The 21,568-nt window shown below is 40.5% G+C and overlaps 1 protein-coding gene across 2 annotated transcripts in view; it reads right to left on the bottom strand.

Annotated features, from left to right (window-relative positions):
- Positions 1–21,466, bottom strand: part of TTC3 (tetratricopeptide repeat domain 3) — a 61,355-nt gene extending 39,889 nt beyond the window's left edge. The window contains exons 1-15 of one of the 2 annotated variants that reach the window (XM_081198742.1): positions 21,408–21,466; positions 19,974–20,158; positions 14,186–14,277; positions 13,245–13,290; positions 12,898–13,033; positions 12,274–12,361; positions 11,674–11,727; positions 10,997–11,120; positions 8,668–8,753; positions 7,716–7,810; positions 6,258–6,320; positions 4,343–4,397; positions 2,962–3,124; positions 2,818–2,866; positions 1,125–1,227 (exon numbers count right to left, since the gene is read on the bottom strand). In XM_081198742.1, coding sequence (XP_081054868.1) covers positions 1,125–1,227; positions 2,818–2,866; positions 2,962–3,124; positions 4,343–4,397; positions 6,258–6,320; positions 7,716–7,810; positions 8,668–8,753; positions 10,997–11,120; positions 11,674–11,727; positions 12,274–12,361; positions 12,898–13,033; positions 13,245–13,290; positions 14,186–14,277; positions 19,974–20,158; positions 21,408–21,451 — 1,383 coding nt within the window. In that variant the 5' untranslated portion in view covers positions 21,452–21,466. Of the gene's footprint in view, positions 1–1,124; positions 1,228–2,817; positions 2,867–2,961; positions 3,125–4,342; positions 4,398–6,257; positions 6,321–7,715; positions 7,811–8,667; positions 8,754–10,996; positions 11,121–11,673; positions 11,728–12,273; positions 12,362–12,897; positions 13,034–13,244; positions 13,291–14,185; positions 14,278–19,964; positions 20,159–21,407 lie in introns of both variants that reach the window. The other variant, XM_081198741.1, reaches the window with a different exon arrangement.
- Positions 21,467–21,568: the final 102 nt, after the last annotated feature.

The following is a 21,568-nucleotide window of genomic DNA, read 5'->3' on the forward strand; positions in this document are numbered from 1 at the left end:
CAAAAAAGGACCGCAAGGCAGATAAGGAAAAAGATACAAAAATAGCAGGTTGTTGTTTTTGTTGTTATTCCCTACTCACCCTTTACCATAAGGTCCCAAGGCAGGGTTGAACAACGTTAAAATGCAACATTAAACCGTTTATGACTTTGCTAAGACAGGACAAAATTATTAAGAATAACAGGAAATCTTAATTAGAAATGTGGGTAAAAAATTACTCTTGAAGAGCAAGACACAAAACTCCCCTTCAAACAATGACTACATTTAATTGTAGGAGGAAAACATAGTTTGGCATTAAGAGTAAGCAGATATTAAAAGTAAGCCTGAAGTTTGCCTAAGCCTTCCTCCCCTTCTCCTGCAAGCGAAGGGAAGGATTTCTGTTACTGGCTAGCAGGAAACATTATTTACTGCACTTGGACAAAATTGCAAACTCTCTCGTATCCAACAGCATGTCAAATAACAAAAATGGAATTTGTATTATATTTGCTATTGTGACTTCTAACTGGTGCTAGAATCCAGGAGATATCGCTCTATGTATTGCTTCACAATCAACCAATATGGATGAGCCTGTGCTATTACATTATGCTCTTCAGCTATTTGAGCTTTGAAATGTTTCAAATTTCCAGATTAAGAATATATATGGCTACCAACGAAGCAGCACAGACACTTGCTTTCTATCTCATAGAGAAATACTATTTTCGCCCAGTAGCAACCACTCTTGCTTCTAAAAAATTCCTAGTTAAAGCTGATCCTATGCATATTTATTTGGAAGCAAGACTGGCTTTGTTCAATGGAACTATTTTCATGATTTAAAAAGTGCTATGTTTAAAAGGTTTGTTGCTTTTTTCAGTCACATTCACAGATCTTCTTATAACAGGCCAAGTAGCTAGTTGCTTGCCAAGTTCAAATAACTTTAAAGTGAGATAGATTAATACAAAGCCAGGCTATATCACTGCCAACAAAAAGTTAAAGCGACAGCAGAGTCAGGGTTGGCAAGGTAAGGAGCAGGAACCTAAGAACCCTGAAAAATATATTCATGTTTAAGGAAATTTCTGACAGCACTGTCTTCCAGACAGCAGCTCTCAGTAGCATTTGCATTTAAAAACAAGCAAACGAAAACAACTTACCTTTGTATGCTTCTGTTTACCAAGATTGTTGTCAGGCTGCGTTTTCTTTTCATTGTCAGACTTCTTTGATTCCTGGGCACTGACTGAAGGAGATTCTGTAGAACTAAACCAGTAATTCAAAATAAAACACACATTGCTTGTGGGGGAGGGGGTGCCAGAAGATTATGAATTGTTTTAGGATCCGGAAACGTTCTTTTGCCATCGTTCCTTGGTAATAAAATAAAGCAACACCCTATCCTAAGATGTGAAGAGTTGTTTTCTGCAACATTTACATTAAGAATAACTGTATCTACAAATGCAACCTTTTTCGTTCAGGATCCACTTCCCTTCTTTACAGCAGGAAGAGAGCAGCTGGGCTCTTAAGAGAGGCACACAGGGCTGTTTTCCTTTTCTAGGGAGTGAAGGACAGTTCTGAAGGCAGCTTTCAGAACAATTGAAACTGCTCCAACATTGGAAGCAGAGAATGTAAAAAAAGATACAGGACCCCTGTACAGTTAAGTCCATTCAAAGGTGACTATGGGGTTGCAGCGCTCATCTCGCTTTCAGGCCGAGGGAGCCAGTATTTGTCCACAGACAGCTTTCTGGCTCATGTGGCCAGCATGACTAAACCGCTTCTAGCACAACGGGACACCGTGACGAGTGCCAGAGCACACGGAAATGCTACTTACCTTTCTGGCACAGTGGTACCTATTTATCTACTTGCACTGGTGTGCTTTTGAGCTGCTAGGTTGGCAGCAGCTGGGACAGAGCAATGGGAGCTCACTCCGTCATGGGGATTCGAACTGCCAACCTTCTGATCGGCAAGTCCAAGAGGCTCAGTGGTTTAGACCACAGTGCCACCCGTGTCCCTAAGCAGAGAAGACACCAGGGCAACAAACATGTGGGTGAATGGTCACTTTTAACAAGGTAATTATCACTGTCTGCACTTTTCTGCATTCCATTGCCTTCTGACCTCACTGTTTACAATTCCTCCCTCTCTATAGCCATGCATGTATGCATCCACAACTCCGGATAACACTTCAACACATCTGAGCATAAAGCTTCTGCCAGAATGAACTTGTTAGTCTTCCACAAGACCCTTTATATTGTTTTTTATTATATTTTACTGTATTTTTACCTTATTTTTGAAAGCCACTCTGGAAGTGCTGAAGGATATTTTAAATAAAGAAATAAAAACTGGGGGGGGGGGGAGGGAATCAATGGGCTATTTCCCTCTTTGAACACCCATGTTAATTAAGAGCATGACTTCATGTGGATTAACACTTTCAATTGCTTTAAAAATCTTTTTGCCCATGCAATCCATAGGTGTGGAAAGCAGTAAAGATATGCCCTTCTAAGGAATATTTATGTGCAGCCAACCGTTTTAAAGCTTCTTAGTGTTTGTTTAAATTGAACCATAAGGCAGTGTTGTTGTTGTTGTTGTTGTTGTTGTTGTTGTTGTTGTTGTTGTTGTTGTTGTTGTTGTTTAATTCATCTTAAATTTAAAAGAGGGATAATCTTTGAGAGCCTGACACTTACAGAAATTAAGTGCTAATGAAGCATTCTTACTAATAGGAAATAGTGTTTCTATACCTCATGAATTTGTCAAAATCTGTAGTGGTACCAAATCTGTGCTGGTAAAATATTAATTTAGCCCATTGTTACTTGACTTTTATTTACTTTCACATATAAAGTAAAATAGAATTAAACTTACTTTTTCTGAACTACTGCCTTCTTTATTCTGTGTTTATTTTGTTTCACACCTAAATAAATGATAAAAAAATTGATTCACTAAATAAAATTTATTATACAAAGTATTTTATTGTATTTAAAGACAATCCTAAAGAGGAAAGGTTACCTCTCATTTCATCAATTTGCTTTTTAAATTTCTCATGTTGCTGTATAAGATCCTTAATTCCTTCAGGATTATTTCTGCACAGCTCTTGGCCTTTCTCATTTGCTTCTAGTGCTTTTTTGTGCTCCCCCAAGAGATAGAGTGAATCACAGAATCGATAGTGTCCCTACAAAAAAAAAAAAGAACAAAGAACTTACCACCCCCCTAAATAGAGCACGTTATGCCAAATAAAAACATTTTCACTCCTATTTTCATCATATGAGTCTAAAAGCCCAACCCTACATTGGCTCCCAGTATGTTTCTGAACACAATTCAAAGTGTTGGTGCTGATCTTTAAAGCCCTAAATGGCCTCTGTCCTGTATACCTGAAGGAGCGTCTCCACCCCCATCATTCTGCCTGGACACTGAGGTCCAGCTCCGAGGGCCTTCTGGTGGTTCCCTCACTGCGAGATGTGAGGTTACAGGGAACCAGGCAGAGGGCCTTCTCGGTGGTGGCACCCACCCCGGGGAATGCCCTCCCATCAGATATCAAGGAAAGAAACAACTATCTGACTTTTCGAAGACATCTGAAGGCAGCCCTGTTTAGGGAAGTTTTTAATGTTTGATGTTTTATTGTGTTTTTAATATTCTGTTGGGAGCCGCCCGGAGTGGCTGGGAAAACCCAGCCAGATGGGTGGGGTATAAATAATAAATAATTGGAGGGATTTTCATCCAGTAGAAACTTAAGTGTTGGTAGCCCCTCCTTTACTGAGCTCCACCTCTCCCTCCTGTTCAAACTTTAACCCCTGAAGAACCAATAGTGTATCACACTACAATCTGTACCACTTCTCATTAAGTGGCACCAAACCCCAGGGAGAACATTTCTGGGGAATGAATGGGAAATGGGCAAAAATCAAATTTCCCCACTCTCTCTAAGTGGGCACTGGGAGTGCCTCTTCTGTGAGCAAAACTCTGGCGACAGGATCACTGGATCCAATCCTATGCCGGCACATGGTAGAAAGCCAGAATCAACATGAATCAACATTAGATCATTAGAACACTAGATGCAGAAAGTGAATCTAATATGTACTTGTTAAAATTGGGTAAAGGAGCCCAAAGAGACCATGCCCTAAAAATAACTGGTATGGGTTCTTTCAATTAAGAAGCTGCCAAGGACATAATTTCTACCTACTCACAAATATATTACATTTAGAGATTTTTTCTATATTAACCAGTTTAGAAATGCTTTTTAAATAAATAAAACTATTGCATCTATCCCCCAGTGATTTATAACTAGTCAAATTAACTCAAAAAGGGAAGCTTCCTGTTTATATAATGGTTAATGTTCAATGTTTTCTGACTTGAGTTCCAGCAAAGACAGATCTGTGAAAGAAATGCAGCTAACCTTTGGCCAGTTGGGCTTCAAAATTATGGCTCTCTTCCCATCACACAGGGCTTTTCTGAAAACAGTAAGAAGATAAGACACTAATGAATGAGGAAAATGTTCTCATTCAAATACAGTACATTTTTAAGCTTTTCAAATTGCAATACTAAATCCAAAAACTTGAGAAAGTTCTGTCTTTAAAAGAGAAGAAATTTCACTCACCATAAATTCCCATTCTGGAGAGCAGACAGAGGATTCTTCAACTTACATCTCCTCCTGGGGGGAGCCAGGTTCAAATTCTGACTTCACCAGGGGGAGGGGGTATTTTTGTCTTCACGGACCTAGCCTTGCAGAACCAAAGCCTTTCACGATTACCTCCCTGAATGCTGCTGACTACTGAGTAAGACAGTCAATAGTCTTTCCTTCTATCTGAACGCTTGTTCCTGTCAGGTTTTCCTTCCGAGTACTCTCAGAGAATACGAAGAAAGATATTGACCCAAACCAACATGGCAACAGTTCAATGCTAACAGGCTTCGTCAACAGAAGAGGACATCTCTGAAAGGTCCAATATACCATCCAGCATTCCTACAAGTCTAACCAAAACACTAAGCCGGGCAGACTGTCCACTCTGTAAAGTTGGAATCTATGCTAATTTACAAAAATAAAATAAAAATCCTTACTCCTCAAGGAGGAGAAGGAGTCATATTCACCTCCAAGATACAGAAAAGCAATACAGAAAATACAGGACAGGTTGGAATCCAAAGAGGTGGCTTGGGTCATACCTGGTGGAATTTATCATATTTATTTTTGCTCTGAGCACCTGATCTCCTTACCATCCAATAAACTACTTTTTTGAAACTATCTGCAGTTTCAAAGTACTTCACTGAACTAGTTCTATGGACTAAACATCAGGAGACACTATGACAAACTGAAATAAATCCTCTCTAATGTAAAATAATACTAAATTTTGCAGCTGAAAATTTAACTTTATAAATGTGCAGATAAAATGTTTCATAGCCATTTAGTCTCTTAAAGCAACACAGCTTTAAAAAACGGAGCATGAGATTGATATTCAGTTTAGATAAATATACTTAGGCAGTGTTTGAACACTCCTGCATTGCAGGAGGCTGGACTAGATGACCCTTGGGATCCCTACAATTCTTTTGTTCATTTGTTCTTCCTTTAAAGCCCTAAACGGCCTCGGCCCAGTATACCTGAAGGAGCGTCTCCACCCCCATCATTCTGCCCGGACGCTGAGGTCCAGCGCCGAGGGCCTTCTGGCGGTTCCCTCATTGCGAGAAGCAAAGCTACAGGGAACCAGGCAGAGGGCCTTCTCGGTAGTGGCGCCCGCCCTGTGGAACGCCCTTCCAGCAGATGTCAGAGCGATAAACAACTACCTGACATTCAGAAGACATCTTAAGGCAACCCTGTTCAGGGAAGTTTTTAACGTGTGATATTTTACTGTATTTTTGGTTTTTATGGAAGCCGCCCAGAGTGGTATAAATAATAAATTATTATTATTATTATTATTATTATTACTCAACTACAAGCCCTCTCAAGCTTTCACACTCCTCCATTCCCAGTCCCTTCTGCCCAAGGGGTTTGAATGCATAGAATTCCACTTGCCTTTTAAGCAAACTTTTGCCATTTCATCCAAACCAAGAACTGTGATTAACTGTGGTTAGTTTAATAAGCCAGCTTCATAAACCATGATTTGAAGTAGACTTGTTTTAAACTAACCACAGTTATCAATACCCACAGCTGAATAAGAACAAGAGCTTCAAAACTTCTCTTTCCGATCACATGTCATGCAGAGGAAGAGGGGAGCATGTGAGCCCAGGAGAAAAGGCTAGAGTCACTTATGTAACACTAAACCATAGTTTAGGGTTCCATTCAAATGTAGTCATTGAATCCCATGAAAAAAAATTATACTTACTTATATTGTCCAGTTCGGATAAAACAGAGAGCCCGGTTGCCATAAAGAATGTGATTTTCAGGCCTTTAAAAAAGGTTAGATTGCATTCAGTTTATTTACTCTGAACCAAAATAGTCTCCTGAAAGTTGAGCCATACATGTATTTATATGTAATTATTCAATATGACTTTTCTGGCTTAGTTTGGATTTTTGGTAGCAGTTAATACGCAAGGTTTGAAAAGCTGTGGTCTGCATAACAAACTCATTGAGAATAGTTTACAGCAGTCTCCCATGTAGGGTGAATTCAGAAACAAGTACACCTGCAGTCCCAGTGTCAGCCTAACCGAAGCTAAAGTCACAATTGTTGCAGATAACATAGGTAGTGATTGCTGCAAATAGTAAGTACTACTGATAGGCACAGCACTCAATTTCATACTGTAATACTGATTTGTATTAGTGGGGATACTTACCAGATACATTGCCAAGCTTTGCTATTCAAGTGGTTTCAAATATGACAGGTTTTTTTAAATTCTGCCATCCTGTATCTCTACTGAAAAGCTATAAAATACAGTTCTCACAAACAGTGCTACTCAGCAGACTGTAAGGCTTCCAGCAGCAGAGCATTTTTTTTTTTATTTCCCCTCTCCCTTGCAGACCCCTCACACTCTAAATTGCTTTAGAAAGTTGGGAAGCCCCCCAGAGCAGATTTAAGTGGTGCACCGTGAGCTAGTGGAGCAAAGGAAGTGGTTGAAAATTGCTTCTTTCCTCTAGGAAGCCTTACCATCAGCTGAGGGACACTGTTGTACAAAACCCATGGTGTATTAGGAACGGCTACCAAAAGAAAAAACAGTGGGGGCGCACTGTTTCTTCTGTCTCAAAAGACCAAATCTTAATCCAGATTGAGGTGATAAATCGTCTGGTTTGTTAAACAGTCACTACTCCCTACTGGACCTTTAAAATCCTACTTAAGGGATTCTGCTCTCAGGTCAACATGATCCACTAAAAGATGCTAATTGTTTGGTGACAAGAGCCAAGGACAAAATAAACCCCTCTGAAAGCAAATAGACATTTTCAGGTGAAGTAAAATCTAATTAGAAGGGCACTAAGAATGCAAAGAAACACTACAATACCCATAGTGCATCCATACCCCGTACTCTGTATATGTGCAGCTGTCTTTGGGAACTACTCTTCTCTTCATATAGAAAATATCTTTCACCTGCAATGAGGCTCCATTTTAATATTTTAATGTTCCATTATTTTAATGTTGTATTTTATTTTTGTTTTTAAGTTGTAATCACTCATCTTGTTTTTATTATTGCTTGTAAGCCGCTCTGAGCCCGACCTTGGCTGGGGAGGGCGGGGTATAAATAAAAAATTATTATTATTATTATTATTATTATTATTATCTTCTGTCCAAAAAGGTTCTTATCTCAAATGCACCTTTCTACACCTTTGTTCATTAATATAATTTATCCCTTACCATAATTCTATAGCTTTTGTATAGGAAGCGGCAGCAATATCAAATTGCTCTTTAGCAAATGCTTCATTTCCCCAATTTTTCATGAGATCGCTTTTCTGTAATGAAACAGGACAAATTCAAATTAACTTCAATTGTAAAGCAATTTCAGATGGGTGCATATATATACAGTTTACTAAATTCATCTTGAACTATGAAACATCTTTAACTTATTTTTAAGATTGTGTTACACAATGACTGTGTTTGGATGCTAACAAGCCACGATACAAACAAGCAATTTCAGCAGTGAGACCATTCTCTGATAAATCCTTGGATCCAGAACACTCCAACAACTATAGGCATGTTGCAAACGTTCCTTTCTCAGGTAAAGTTCTTGAATGGGTGGTTTTGAACCAACTTCAGACCTCTTGGATGAGTGTGATGGCCTTGGTCACCCTTGTTCATGACTTGTGTTGGGACAAGGGGAGTGTGTCCCTGTTAATTCTCCTTGACCTCTCAGTGGCTTTCAATACAAATGACCATGGTATTCTTTTGGGGAGACTGTCGGAGCTGGGAGTTGCGGATACCGTTTGGCAGTGATTCCACTTTTAACTTGGATCGCTGCTTGGAAGAACCTCCATTACAGGGTTCCTCAGGGTTTGATTTTATCCCCCATGCTATATAACATCTTCATGAAACTTAGTGGGGGTCATCAAAGAGTTCTGGAATTTGCTTTCATCTATATGCTGATGACACCCGACTCTACATCTCCTTTACAGCTCAAGCAGATGTGGCGGTGAATGTTCTGGACTGGTGCCTGGCCTTGGTAATAAACCAGATGAGAGCCAATAAACTGAAGCTCAATTGAGACAAGACTGAGATACCACTAGAGGGTGGTTTCTCTGACCAAATGAAAGGTGTGGCATTTACAAGCAAGCTCTTATTTTTTTAATACAACGTTCTGTTTAAATCTTACCTTCATACAACCGTCACAGTTTTGAGATTCAAATGCTTCTATTAAGTTGTAGTCCTCCAATATAATTTTGCTTATAAGATGCTTGTCTACAAAGTGAAACACAGTACAATGTTTACTGCTACCAACTGTAGTATCGACATGTACTTAAGAGTTACTTTTCCCTGCCCAAAATTATTCCTTTGAGAACTATATAAATATCACACATATGTACACTAGTGTAATCCAAGTGAGTAGTTCAATCTTCCATTTTTATTTTCCAAATCAAAAAAGATTTCAAAGTTGCAGAAAGAGATTTTTTTTTTTTTACTGATGACACCCGAAGTCACTTTCTCCCAAATCAGGCCACCTGTCCCTGGGCTGATGTCCCTTGAGCGAGGGAGGGAAAGAGGGGTTGAATTCTGTGTCGAATCCTTGTTCCCAGAAGGGAACCTTGTTCCTAACAGGTGCTCAAAGTCAAAGCTAGCAAGATTGACACACCCCCCCTTGACTGTTGATGAGCAGGGGTTAAATCCAGCTCAATTTGGCTGTGCATGCCTGTTCAATGTCAGGAACAGTCAAAGAAAACAAACAAAAGAAAACGCCAGCTAGCTGGGTGAGGGAGAAGTCCCTCCTACAGTCCCTTCTTCCCCCACCCCCGGTCACTGAAAGAAACCTGCTTTTCTTATGAGACAGACTTTGTTGCAAGATTTACAGTCAAAGGGGGAGGTGAGCCACGTTCTGTTATCTTATTTGAATTCTACGTCTGATTTGGCAAGAACTCCCCTGGAAAGGCTGATTTATGGAGCAACTGGCCTGGGAAAGTTAATGAGCAGACGCTTAAGACTGTATTTTATGGGAAGTGCCAAAATGGCACCTGCCGCTTGAATAGGACTTTTGGATTAGCGTGAAAATCAACACAGGACTATAACAATGTTTGCTTCAACTCACTTGTGGAAATAACTCACAGGTTATTAAGAAGAAAAATGATAACAACAAGAAGATTGGAAGACGGGACTTGTGAACATCAAAGCAGAAGAAATATGAGAGGATTGGACCCTTCTGAGCTCAAAGCATGGGTACCCCCAACAAAAATTTTAAAAATTCGGCAAAATATTTGGACTTTATGATATGTGTTGGCATGATTCGGATTAATTAATGAGACACAATTGGATTGTTAAATGGAAATTTAATAAAAATTATTTTTAAAAAAGAAAGAAACCTGCTTTTCTGAAGACATTAATCATGATGCGGATTTTTCACATGTGAAGCAATGCATGTAAATTGTAGGAAAGGGATGGGAGAAAGAAGCGCTTTGCCAGACCAATGCTCAGCACCAGAGATTCTGGCATGTAGGCAGGACTACCTATTTCTCAACCTTGTAATGTTATAATGATGTGTGACTGGCAGGTGCCCCCACCCACCTGTCAAATTTGGCCTGCAAGGTTGATCCTATGGAGCCAAAAAGCTTCCCTATCCATGATATTTCAAAGAACAGGTTCACTGGCCTGGGCCCAAAGAATCATGCAGCCCCTCTTGCTACCCAAGAAGCTACTCCAAGAAGCAACATGGCATGCAACTGGCACTGTATCTGGGAGGTGATAGAAATCTATGATCCCCCATGCATGAGAATTAATGTCTCACTGATGCACAGAGTACTTTGGATCCAGGCCGATAAATTTACCAGCGAACAACCTTAAGGCACATGGCAAGCACAAAGTTGCCAACTGGTATATATTGGGAGGATGCTGTATTTCTGGTCTTCAACTGCAGAAATAACAAGTTAACTTGGTATCCCTCCTGACCTTGACTTCCTATCTTGAAGTAAAACTGGTAGTGATATGTTAACTTCAGTTTGGTCTAAATGAAAAGAACACAGGCTAAGTAGTAGACAGGATATGAGTCATCATACCAGTGAAGAATAAGCTGTTTCCTCAAAAAAACAACAACCACAAACTACATAAAAATCACTTTCAGTTAGGAATAGAGAAACAAACCTTTGGGCCATACGTTTTTGGGGGGAGAAACCAAAAAGACACAAAAACATGGCAAGCCTTTGATTTCTCAGAGCTCTTCACGAGGAATGATGTTCCATAAAAGTTTTATCCTGGAACTGAATCTAGAGCCTTTAAAAACCCCGATTATAATCATCTCGCCGCTTCCTGCTTTGTGTAACATCTCACCTGTTGAAGAGTTCCGCAAAACTCAAAAGCTTGCCACCATTTCTGTGACTTTTTGGTTGGTCTTAGTCAAAGTATTACCCAACTGTGAGCCACGGAGTTTAAGATTAAGCAGGCACAGGGACACGACATTTTTCCATACACCACTCATTGTAACATTGTGTATAACTTACATTCAGCAAAGAAAACTTCTAGGAAAGGCCAACAATAATTTCCAAGCTTTTCTAATTTCTGCAAAATACCGATGTCATCAGCATATTTTATCCAGTCAAGAGCATCATAAATATTGAAGATTCTCTATTTCAGATGAAGGAGAAATATAGAAGATACTATTATTTGAAGTACTTTTAAAAAACGACAAGTTAAAATTAAATACAAATATAGCCATTCAGGCATGAGGGTGTTAAATAGTATAAAGACTGCAGAATCAAGCCAGTGACCTGCAGTTATACTCTTGCCTCCATGAAAAGAATTAATTTCTGCAGACACCAAGAACTCTGCTGTTTATGCTGGATTGTTATCCAGTACATCCATTAGATCATTCTGATTGGGTTTTACAAACAGCAGTTTTTAGCTTGCTCCCAATGATCCACAAGTCACATTATTATTCTGACCCCATTGCACTGCAGATCATGAATGATCCACAACAAGCTTGCAGCTCCAATAAATCTGCTAACTCTAAGGAGGTCTAGGAGGGCCAGCAGCTGGATGGGAGATCACCTGGGAACCACTGGTCCGATGCCTTCCATGATGGATGAAAGGCAGGATATAAATGTTAGTAAACATTGTGTTCATTCAAAAAAAGTGGAAGCAAAAAGGCTTCTAGTATTTGAGTTGAAAACAAACTTACATTGTCTATTTCAGCTCCAATTTTCAATATGCCATTGATGAAACGTGGAACATCCTGGGGGTGGAGAGAAGAAAAAGAGCAAAGGCTTATCAACAACCCTAACCTGCACTCATTTAACACCATGTCAGTGATCTGAAGGGGTTTTCTAACTTCAGCTGAGATTCAAGAGTAAGACTACACAATCCTACCTATACTTACCAGGAAGGAAGCTCCACTGAATCCAATGGGCCTTATTTCTGATCAGGCATGGCTAGGATTGCTCCCAGACTTTGGCCCTCCCTCCCTCCCTAGAGAAACTAGACTGGCTGCCTCCTTATTGTCCTTCCGCCAGCAGATGAAGACTTTCTTATTCTAGCAGGCTTTCACAAACTGATTGTTTTTAATGAAAGGGCTGCTGCCATGCTGATTTCATTATAACTACTTGTATGGCTTCAATATGTATATAGTTTTACTTCTATCAATGTTTAATTGGTTTTTAATTATCTTTTTTCTATATTTTTAGTGGTTCTTATTCTTATCTGTAAGCTGCCTCAAGTCCCTGTCAGGGGGGAAAGGCAGGTTATAAATAAATATAGAATAATAATCTTCTTAATGACTTACCGCAAACTTTTTGGCTATATCAGTAACATCTTCTAATGTCTCAATTTCATATAGTCTCTCCAGATTGAGCTCACCCACTTCACAATCACTTAAATATAAACAAATTCACATTAAATGACATTTTCTACTACTATATGAGAAAGATCAAAATAAAAAAGGTACTTAAAACTATGTACACATATTAAAACAGATTTTGAGACACTCATAATTTATTTAAACATCAATAGTCAAACAAGCATGTCTATTCAGTAGTAAGTCCAACTGAGTGTTTACTCTGAATAATTTACAAAGCAAAGATAGGAATGCTGGTCCATAAGAAAAGATTCAAAAAATTCCGTTGGGTCATGCCTTTAACGGAACCAACCAAAATGTCACAGAATTGTGAGAGATTCAGGTTCTCCAGTACTCTTAGTAAGACAGGATGTTATAAAAAGTAGAGAGTAAGGTGAGGGACTAGGAAAAAATTGTTCTAGTTAATTTATTGTTATTTTCCCATGTTAGCATTCTATTTTTAGAACCTCTCTCTTTCCTGATGCTGCAAAATATACACTGGTTTTCCATATTTCAGTTTTCAAACAAGAGTGCAAAGTAAACATTTAACGAACAAGAAAAACGCCTGCTTACCTGGAATCAAGACATTTCTTTGTGTGTTTACATCCAGGCGCAAATAAAAATGGCCAAAAGGTATATATTTTGATCATGTCACAATATTTGTGCAGCTCAGAAACTGGTTTACTACACCATATTTTACAAATTTCACCTATGGAACAAAAAGAAAGGAAAAATAAAACTAAGCTCTAATAAGCCTTACAAATCTGAAGATCTGCACCAGTGCTTGACTGCTACATCAGATTTAGTCTATTCTTCTGCAGCACAGCAAAATGCAAGACAGGACCATTAAAACAACCATAGACAGACAAACTAAAGAGGAAAAAATATTTTTTACTAACTTGCATTGTTAGTTTATGTACCTGGTCTATATTTCACTGAAGAACAGCTTCCAAATTTTGCACGAACCTACAAAACAACATAAATATTGACAGTTAAAGCACTGAAGGCAAATAATGTGAACCAAAAGTTAAAAATGGCTCATGTGTAAGCAATAGTGAGTCATCTGATCCAGGAACAGCTTTTGAATGCAACTCAAAGGATTACCAACAAGTTATCAAGAACCAAACCCGATCCCTTTTGCAGAGCATGCTCCTACCAAGCAGTTTCTCAATGCAGGCTGAGAAGAGGATGTTTGCTTCAAAAAGCCTGCTGTATGTTATACAGACTAGCTGAGTGTTGTTTTCACCGCTGAAACAGAAGGACTTTGTTTGCTACAGAAGGACAGAAAAGAACTTCTAATCCAGCAGCATGGCGATGACTTGCAATGGACCGACATAAAACAGTTTGTGGCAGAACAGTGCCACAGAGCTGGTGTATGAAATACCCTTTGAAATGTATAGCAGAAGGAGAGAACTTCAGAAACAAAACTAGTTTACCATGGTGAAATGTTGCACCTCAAAGCATTTAATAGAGTGATGTTACCTTGTGACTGGCCTTCAAAAGGGGACCTTCTACCCCCAAAGCCCAAGTCTACAGCATATATTTTTTAAAAACTGTTTCCTAGTACCGACTATGATCCTCTCCTGTTTCTACGGTGACAGAACAAGACACCTGACAGACCATTACCAATAGCTCTTTGCTGCAATGTTAACCCACGGTCATCCATGTTAAAAATGAAGAAATACGTTAATAAAAAAAAACCTTTCATCAGTGGTGCCAAACGTGTTTCTTTTTCTGATATATGAACAAAAGATGTGCACATATGGGAAATAAAAAATTAAGCTGATTCTATGCTTCTCTCTCTCTCTCTCTCCTCTACAGCTAGTATCAGGAGGCAGGAAGAAAATCAAGCACAGCTTACCAGTTCACAACACGGTCTGACATAAGCTCCATATAACGTGATGTGATTGAAAATATCTGGATCAAGTTCAGGATTTGCCATTTTGCATGATCCTGAAAAAGAAATAAATAAATGAGGAAACAATGAAAAGGGGGGAAATAAATAAATTAGCCTAAACACTTTGAAATATTGGTTATCCCTAAGGATTTTAATACAGGTTTAAAGCACAAAGAACCAACTTTCCCTGCAAGAACAAAAAAGATCTTAATGAAAGAGGGAATAAAACATTTGAAACCATTTGATTCAGCTCCTGGGGACACAGCTCTAAGTATAAGTATTTTATTTATTTATTGCATTTATATCCCACAATTTTCTCCAAGAAGCTCAAGTTAGCATCTCCACAACAACCCTGTGGAGTAGGCTTCTGATAAAGCACACCTCAAATCACCAGGCAAAACTACTGAATCAGAGTGCCAAACATGCCTCTAGTTCTGCTAACGTAATTATTAGTACTATGGGCTTAATCTACTCTTTACAAACATTCTATTCGTTCACTAGAACCAGATGGAAAGACTTGTTTGCATTGGATTCCCTTACTGCAGAGACGGATAACTCTAGACACTCCAGATGTGGCTGGACTTCAGCTCCCATTAGCCCCAGGCAGTCTGGCCATGGGATGGTGGAAACTACAGTAGAACAACATCTGGAAGGCCACATGCTCCCCCGCCTAACTCGAACTGATTTCATAAAACCTTACTTAAAGCCAAGTGACACTGTGTTTGCTAACTTGTTCATATGGGAGGCATAACAGGCCCCAACAGCAAGTCCAAAGTTTGCAATCCAAAGAAGAAGTGTGCATGCACACGAAAGCTCATACCAAGAACTAACTTAGTTGGTCTTTAAGGTGCTACTGGAAGGATTTTTTTTATTTTAATCCAAAGAATAGTCAACTATAGCAGGATTAGATCAACTGTAATTAATTAGACTGTAACATCCTCGGGGAATTGACCTGACTTTTTTCTTATGTAGATGAGATGAATGTTGGCTCAGACGAGATTGATGTCCCTACATACAATCATAACAGTATCAGGAAAACTTTATCAATGTTAACTTTTGTCTTTGAAAAGGGTGTCGTAACTTTACTACTCACAGCTTTTGTTTTTTAAAAGAACATTGGTCCTGTTATTTATTTTTATGTCACCTGTTAACCCTCTGTTATAGGAATTCTAAGATTGTGTGTGTGTGTGTGTGTGTGTGTGTGTGTGTGTGTATAAACGTACAAGGCAAACACATACGTACGTATATAAACCATGTGTCTGAAATAGTACAGGAGAACAATCCTGAAGCCATTCTGACTCTCCCAAATTGACCTCAAATGTTTCTCTGCAACGAGGAAGGAAATGGGAAAAGCTTTCCAATTCTCTTTGGACTGTAGGAGCTTACACTTCCCTGTAAATACAGTCTGGCAAGTATCTGTTAAGCTGAGCACACTATCAATATGCATAACAGATTCAGAAACTAAGTATTTACCATCTCAAAGCCAGGCTACCCAGAAACGTCAATCAGATAAGGCATTATCAGGTATCCTGGCAGACAGGATAGAAGCAACACTTTCAAATTACTCTTTCTGTGATGTATTTATGATGTTTTGGGGGGTGGTCTTGAGCTACAGGATAGTAGGCAATTTCAAAAGTCTATACGTACAGTATAAGAGCTTGAAACCAATGTCCTGGGTTCCTCTCCTCCCTCCCTGCGTAGGGTGAGCAGGAGACCCTGTTGCAACAGTTTAATAAAGATCATGCTTACTAGCTGCTTTGCTTCTCAATATTCTCTGGTTTGCCTCTGTTATTTTCTCCTACTGATAGAAAACCTACGTAAGGACTCTATATGGGCTTTTAGATACCCCATAAGGGAAAGGGAGCAGTTTTTTTCTTACAACACTTCCCAAAACTGATTAAAGTTTAGGTGTTCAGTCTATGCTAGTAGTGTGCACACTTTCTCTCTCAAAGTAGATATGAACCTTGAGGGAACCCAGGTAGCCGGACAGCCAATAGCATCATCTGCCAGCTCACCGTGTGAATGTACATTGGCCACAATCATTGGAAACATGCAGGTCAGCCCACTGCAACATGTTCTGAAAAGGACTCTAAAGCTTCAATTGGTTCAAAATGCAACAACAAAGGTGCTACCTGGAGCCTGCCAGAGAGCGCATAGCACCAATAATGCATCAATCACACTGGCTCCTCATTTGCTTCCAGACACAGTTCCAGACCTGATACCAGTCTTTGATGCTTTGAACTCCGATAGCTCAAGAAGCATCTTTTCTCGTGGGAAAATGCTGGCTCTCTTAGGTCATAAACTGAGGCCCTGCCAGATATTAGCAACTCCTGTTGCTAGAAATAGGACAGGAGCCCCCAACTCCTCTAGCAAACATCTTCCTCCACCTGAATTCTTAATTTCCTTTTTAAATTGTTTTTATTAAAGATGTTCTCAATCTCAAAGAATTAAGGGGAGGTGGCTGTGTCACTTCAAGAGGCAGGCATGTTCAGAACAGCTCACCTGGAATCCTACAGGCAAATACGTGAGAACTCTGAGGGTTGCCTGATTAGAGGAGCACAAAAAAGGTTTTGATTGTTTGTATGTATGGCTCAGAAGGTGAAGGAGCCGGGTGGGGAAGAGTGTCAGATCCAGTTCCTGTAGTCTGGCAAAAAAAGCAGAGAGAAGAGGCAATCTGTGCAAAAACCCTGAAAGCAGTTCTCTCTCTGGACTTTGCTGCCCCATTGTTGCTATGCAAGTATTTTAGGCTGCAGAACACTCCAAAGTCAGTATGGTGCAGAGTTTACATAACAAGTATGGAGTACGATAAGCCCTAGGACCTTATAGTGAAGGGAGGGTAAAAAATCTAAACTGAAATAATAAAAAAGAGGTAAAACTGTTCTGCAAGCCTTTTAAAACACTAATATTTATTTAGCTTCCTGATAAGACTAACCATATATTCAAGGTAGAATTCTAAGCATCTGTCCACAGAGCCAAGGCCTACTGAAACTGTTACAGGTCAAGGCTTTACAGCTGGCTGCTAGATAACAAAGCTATGAATCTAATCAAGGCTAAATTCAGCCACAATTTATACTCCCCCTCCCCCACAGCCAGGGGTGGGGAGCCTTTTTCAGATTAAGAGCCACATTCCCTTCTGGGGAAGCATCCTGGGACCACAGGCCAGTGGATGAAGCAAAGAAGGCAAATTTTGCCACTGTATATTGAGTGGGCTGGAAGATTCTCCAGGCACCCCTCTCTGTCTCTCATCCAAGTAACCAAGTCATCAGCACATTCCAGGTAAGCAAGGCCAGAGAAGGGTATGGCCTACAGAGAGCAGGGGTGGCCTAAGTCAGATAAAGATGCCAGGAGGGCCACATTGGGCTCCCAGGCAAGAGGTTTCCCACTCCTGCCCATGGTGCAACTCTACACCGCCATGCCTGGTGAGATCAGGCTGGTGGGCATGTGGAGCAGGATGTTTTTGACCAGTCCCTCCAGGCTTTGGGGCTCCCTCCTCTGCGATAGCCATATGGCCCCTTGCTTTTAGCCTCCTGGCGCAGGCATAGCATTAAGAGTTTGGTGTTTCACTGAGCATTTAGGGGAGAGGCCCAAGTTTTAATTGGATGCAGTGTTTCTGCTCTTAACATTTCAATCTCCATTGTTTGGTTGTTTTAGTACTATTGGTAGACTGGTTTATTCCAGTTGCCGCCAACCTCTTGAGGCCTGTAGTCACATTTGCAAATCAGGGAAACGGTATGGGCACTACACAGACCCTGCAACACACCGCTATCTATTCTGCTGGAAACAACAGAATGCTTCATTCAAGCTGAACTTTAGCAGGGGAAGGGGAAGAGACCACTGAACAGAACATGTGCTTCTATGGTCACCTGAGATCTGTGGGTGAGGGGTGTTGTACAAATTTAATAAATAATAATAATGTTGGTGACCCCCTAGTTTATTCTATCAGCTCCTTTTTAAATGTATATTTTGGTTACCTTTCTTTAACCAGAAAAGCTAAACTCCAGTCTCCTTTTCTGATCTCTGGTTGTCTCTGTCACTTTCTCCTTCCTTCAAGCTAACATGTATTGCACTGGCAGCAGCACACAAGTTTTTCATTCTCCAGCAGTTCACACATTACAGGCTTTCCTGCATATTCATTGACAGAAAACCCAGGTATTCAACTGAGGGTACACTTGACAGGAAGCTGCCAATATTGGTTCTCAGCAGCATGGGCTGTATATGTTTTTCCAAACATGTTTTTCTATACTGTATATGTTTTTCCAAACATGCATTTGTCTAATTCACACATTGTGGTTTGGTGCACAGCAGAAAACCTAATGCATGAACTGATTATGAAGAAGTCTCAGTCTACGTTATCTTCTCTGAACTCAATGAGGTATACTCTGAGTAGCCATGTTTGTGCAAGTCTGACTTCCTGGCTGCGACAGAACCCTCTGAATCACCAACACAAAACAATGCATATTGTTTCTACCTCCACTTGATTGGGCCACAAATGCTTTTTAAAAAGATAAAGAAAATTATCAAAAGAGGAAACATCAATCAGCCCACAGGCCTTATGTTGTAAATTTGAATTTTCTCAAATTTAAAATGGAAGAAATTGTACTTTTAACTGTATACTGTACTTCTTTTATAGTAATATAGTGTTCGTTGTTTGGGGGCTTTAGGGAAAAAAGTAATAAATCCATTAAAACTAAGAGAAATTACATGGGGTTTGGGGGAATTTTACACATGCAAATAACTCACTCCAATATAAAATTGCACAAAACTGCCCAAACAAAACTAGGAAGCTCATAACCAAAACATCTGCACATCAAAGGGATTTATTTTAAGAAGTTGGCCCTGGCATATATAATGATGGACACACAAATATAATTAGTATTAGGAACTTCCTGTAACGTTTATTTAAGAAAAAACACACTTAAAATTCACAACTTGGGAGTGTGGATTGCCTTTCTTCTGATATGGAGACAATGATCCAATTCAAAAATTCCCTGGAAACTTGCATCACTGCAAGATTCTGCATCCATCACTCCATAGGGCCACCCTATGCACAAAGGCACAGATCCAAAAGAAGAGAAGGTTTTTAAACAAGGCCTACCCCAAACCATAATCAAATCGTGCATCACCTCAGAAACACATCGCAAAAAATCACCACCATGGGCACAAAGGCGTGGATCTAAAGCACAAATACGTACATGCGATTGTTACACAGAATGCCTCCAACTCTCCCAGACCCTGTACAGTCATGCAACTGTTTAAAAAGTGCCACTCTCAACTTGGGGGGGGGGGCTGGGGTCCGAATCTGCACTTAGGCATTCGACGGGGGGCGAGTGTTTATTAGTCCACTTCCAGGTCATCCAAGGAGGAGACTGGAAAGAGTTTGGAGCCTTCGGAGCGGAAAGCCTGCAGCGCCTCTCCAACAGCAGGCCTACTGCTACAAGCCTAATGTTCCCGATTCCGGAGCGGGCGTGGCTGGAAGGAAGCGATCGCCTGGCAGCATTCAGACGTGCACTTCAAAATCACGTTCCCCGGCCACAACAGCCACAGGCTTAGTCGTAATCAATATGGACAAAAGGGCCTTTCGCTCACGCACTGTTTGAATGCCAGGCTCCAGCATGGGAGAAAAGTGAACCGCCCAAGAGACTGTGGAGCAGCGGCCAGGCAGGCAGGCCAGGAGGCTGGGCCACGCAGATTCCCGAGCAAAACCCCCACGCCTCCACCCACTCTCCGCGCGCACCGGCCGTACCTCTCTCACCGGGCAGACGGGCGAGTCTTTGCGCAGCTTCCGCGCCGCCTCCGCCGCTTTGCTTCTGCTCCGAGCAGCCACCTCCACTCGCTCCGCCCGCTCGCAAGCGCTGACGTGCTGCTCTGCTCTTCCCTCCCCAAGCAATACGCAGGAAAACCCACAGGCGACGCTTCGGTTTCGTTTCCGCTGCTCTCCTGCCATAGAGCGAGAAACAGGCCGGAATTGCAACCCCGTAGACTTGCGGGGAAATGGAGGAACGATCCCATTCCCTCGGGGTGGAATGCCTTGGTTCCTTTTAACGATTTGCGGGAGGGTTAGCCGTGTTGCAGCAAAAAAGGCTTGCATCTTTATTATGGCATAAGCTTTCGTGGACTGCGGGCCACTTCATCAGAAGCGTGACATGGCATTTTTAATAACTATCCTAAGCATGTGTGTCTATATCTTTGCAATCAGCGAGATTTGAGCTGTTTGCATTTAATTTCCTGTAACCCAGGTTTCAACCCCATCAGTGCTAGGTGTATAAATTTTACTCAAGAGAATGTTTCCTGTATCTGATAGAATTGGCTGTACTTCCTGAAATCTTATGTTTCGGTTCCTTCTGAAACATACTTTTCTCTGCTCAGGCCCACAGAAAACTAGAATTATAGCTCAGTCTACAGGGTACCCACAGCAACAAAACACAGGGAAGATGCACTTAATGAACTCAGATATAATTTTGCGTGTATTGTTTTGTGTGCAAAATGTTTATGTTTGTGTTTAAATGTTTCAAAAATAACACTGCCAACGCCAATGTTCTTCTCCATACTGAATGTATGAGAAGTGGCTATGCTGAAGAGTGGCTCACAGCAGCCCCGCAAAAGGGGATCCAACCTCAACTTAAAATCCAGTTGGGACCAACCCAAATATCACAAAAAGGTGACAAGCCTCAAAACACTCCAGAATTCGTCTTCAGGCAAGATGTTGCACAAAGCAAGAGATAAGAGGGACAAGTAAAAATGCAAAAAGAACCAAAGAATGGGCTAATGTTATAGACATGTAATTAGTTTATACTCCTAAAAATATGGAGGATCCATCTCGACACACTTGGATGACATTTTTATTGAGCCCATTTTAAATATTGTCCAACTATGGATTCTGAATGCTTTTTGTATGGAGCAACACGACTACCTTTGCAATGCATGTGCCTCGAACTACAAAGGGTATTATGGCATATTAAAGACTAACACTTTTATGGTATGAACTTTTGAAGGCTTCATCTGATGCAAATAGGGCGCGCGCGCGCGCGCGTGTGTGTGTATGTAAAAGCAGCGAGGTTGGGAAACGAAGTGCCAAAAGTACAAACAGTGAGAATTCAGTTAGAGCCGACTTGTGGGCAAAAATAAGCGTAGAGACCTTTTTAAAAAAAAACAAAAAAACACAGTAGTGTTAGATGCCCAAACAAACAGCTTGCTAATTCGGAGGTGACTTAACATCCTCAACGGGGCCATCAACGAGTCTATTATTCGAAGCATAGAGATAGAAAGGGTTAGCATCGCACAGCTTCCATTTCCGGTAAAAAAAATGAAAACCGCCATTAGCTGTGATTCCCTAAGCGGGCTCAGAAT

This window comes from Podarcis bocagei (genome assembly GCF_964188305.1).
Source record: "Podarcis bocagei genome assembly, chromosome: 6".
In the NCBI taxonomy this organism is placed as follows: Eukaryota; Metazoa; Chordata; class Lepidosauria; order Squamata; family Lacertidae; genus Podarcis; species Podarcis bocagei.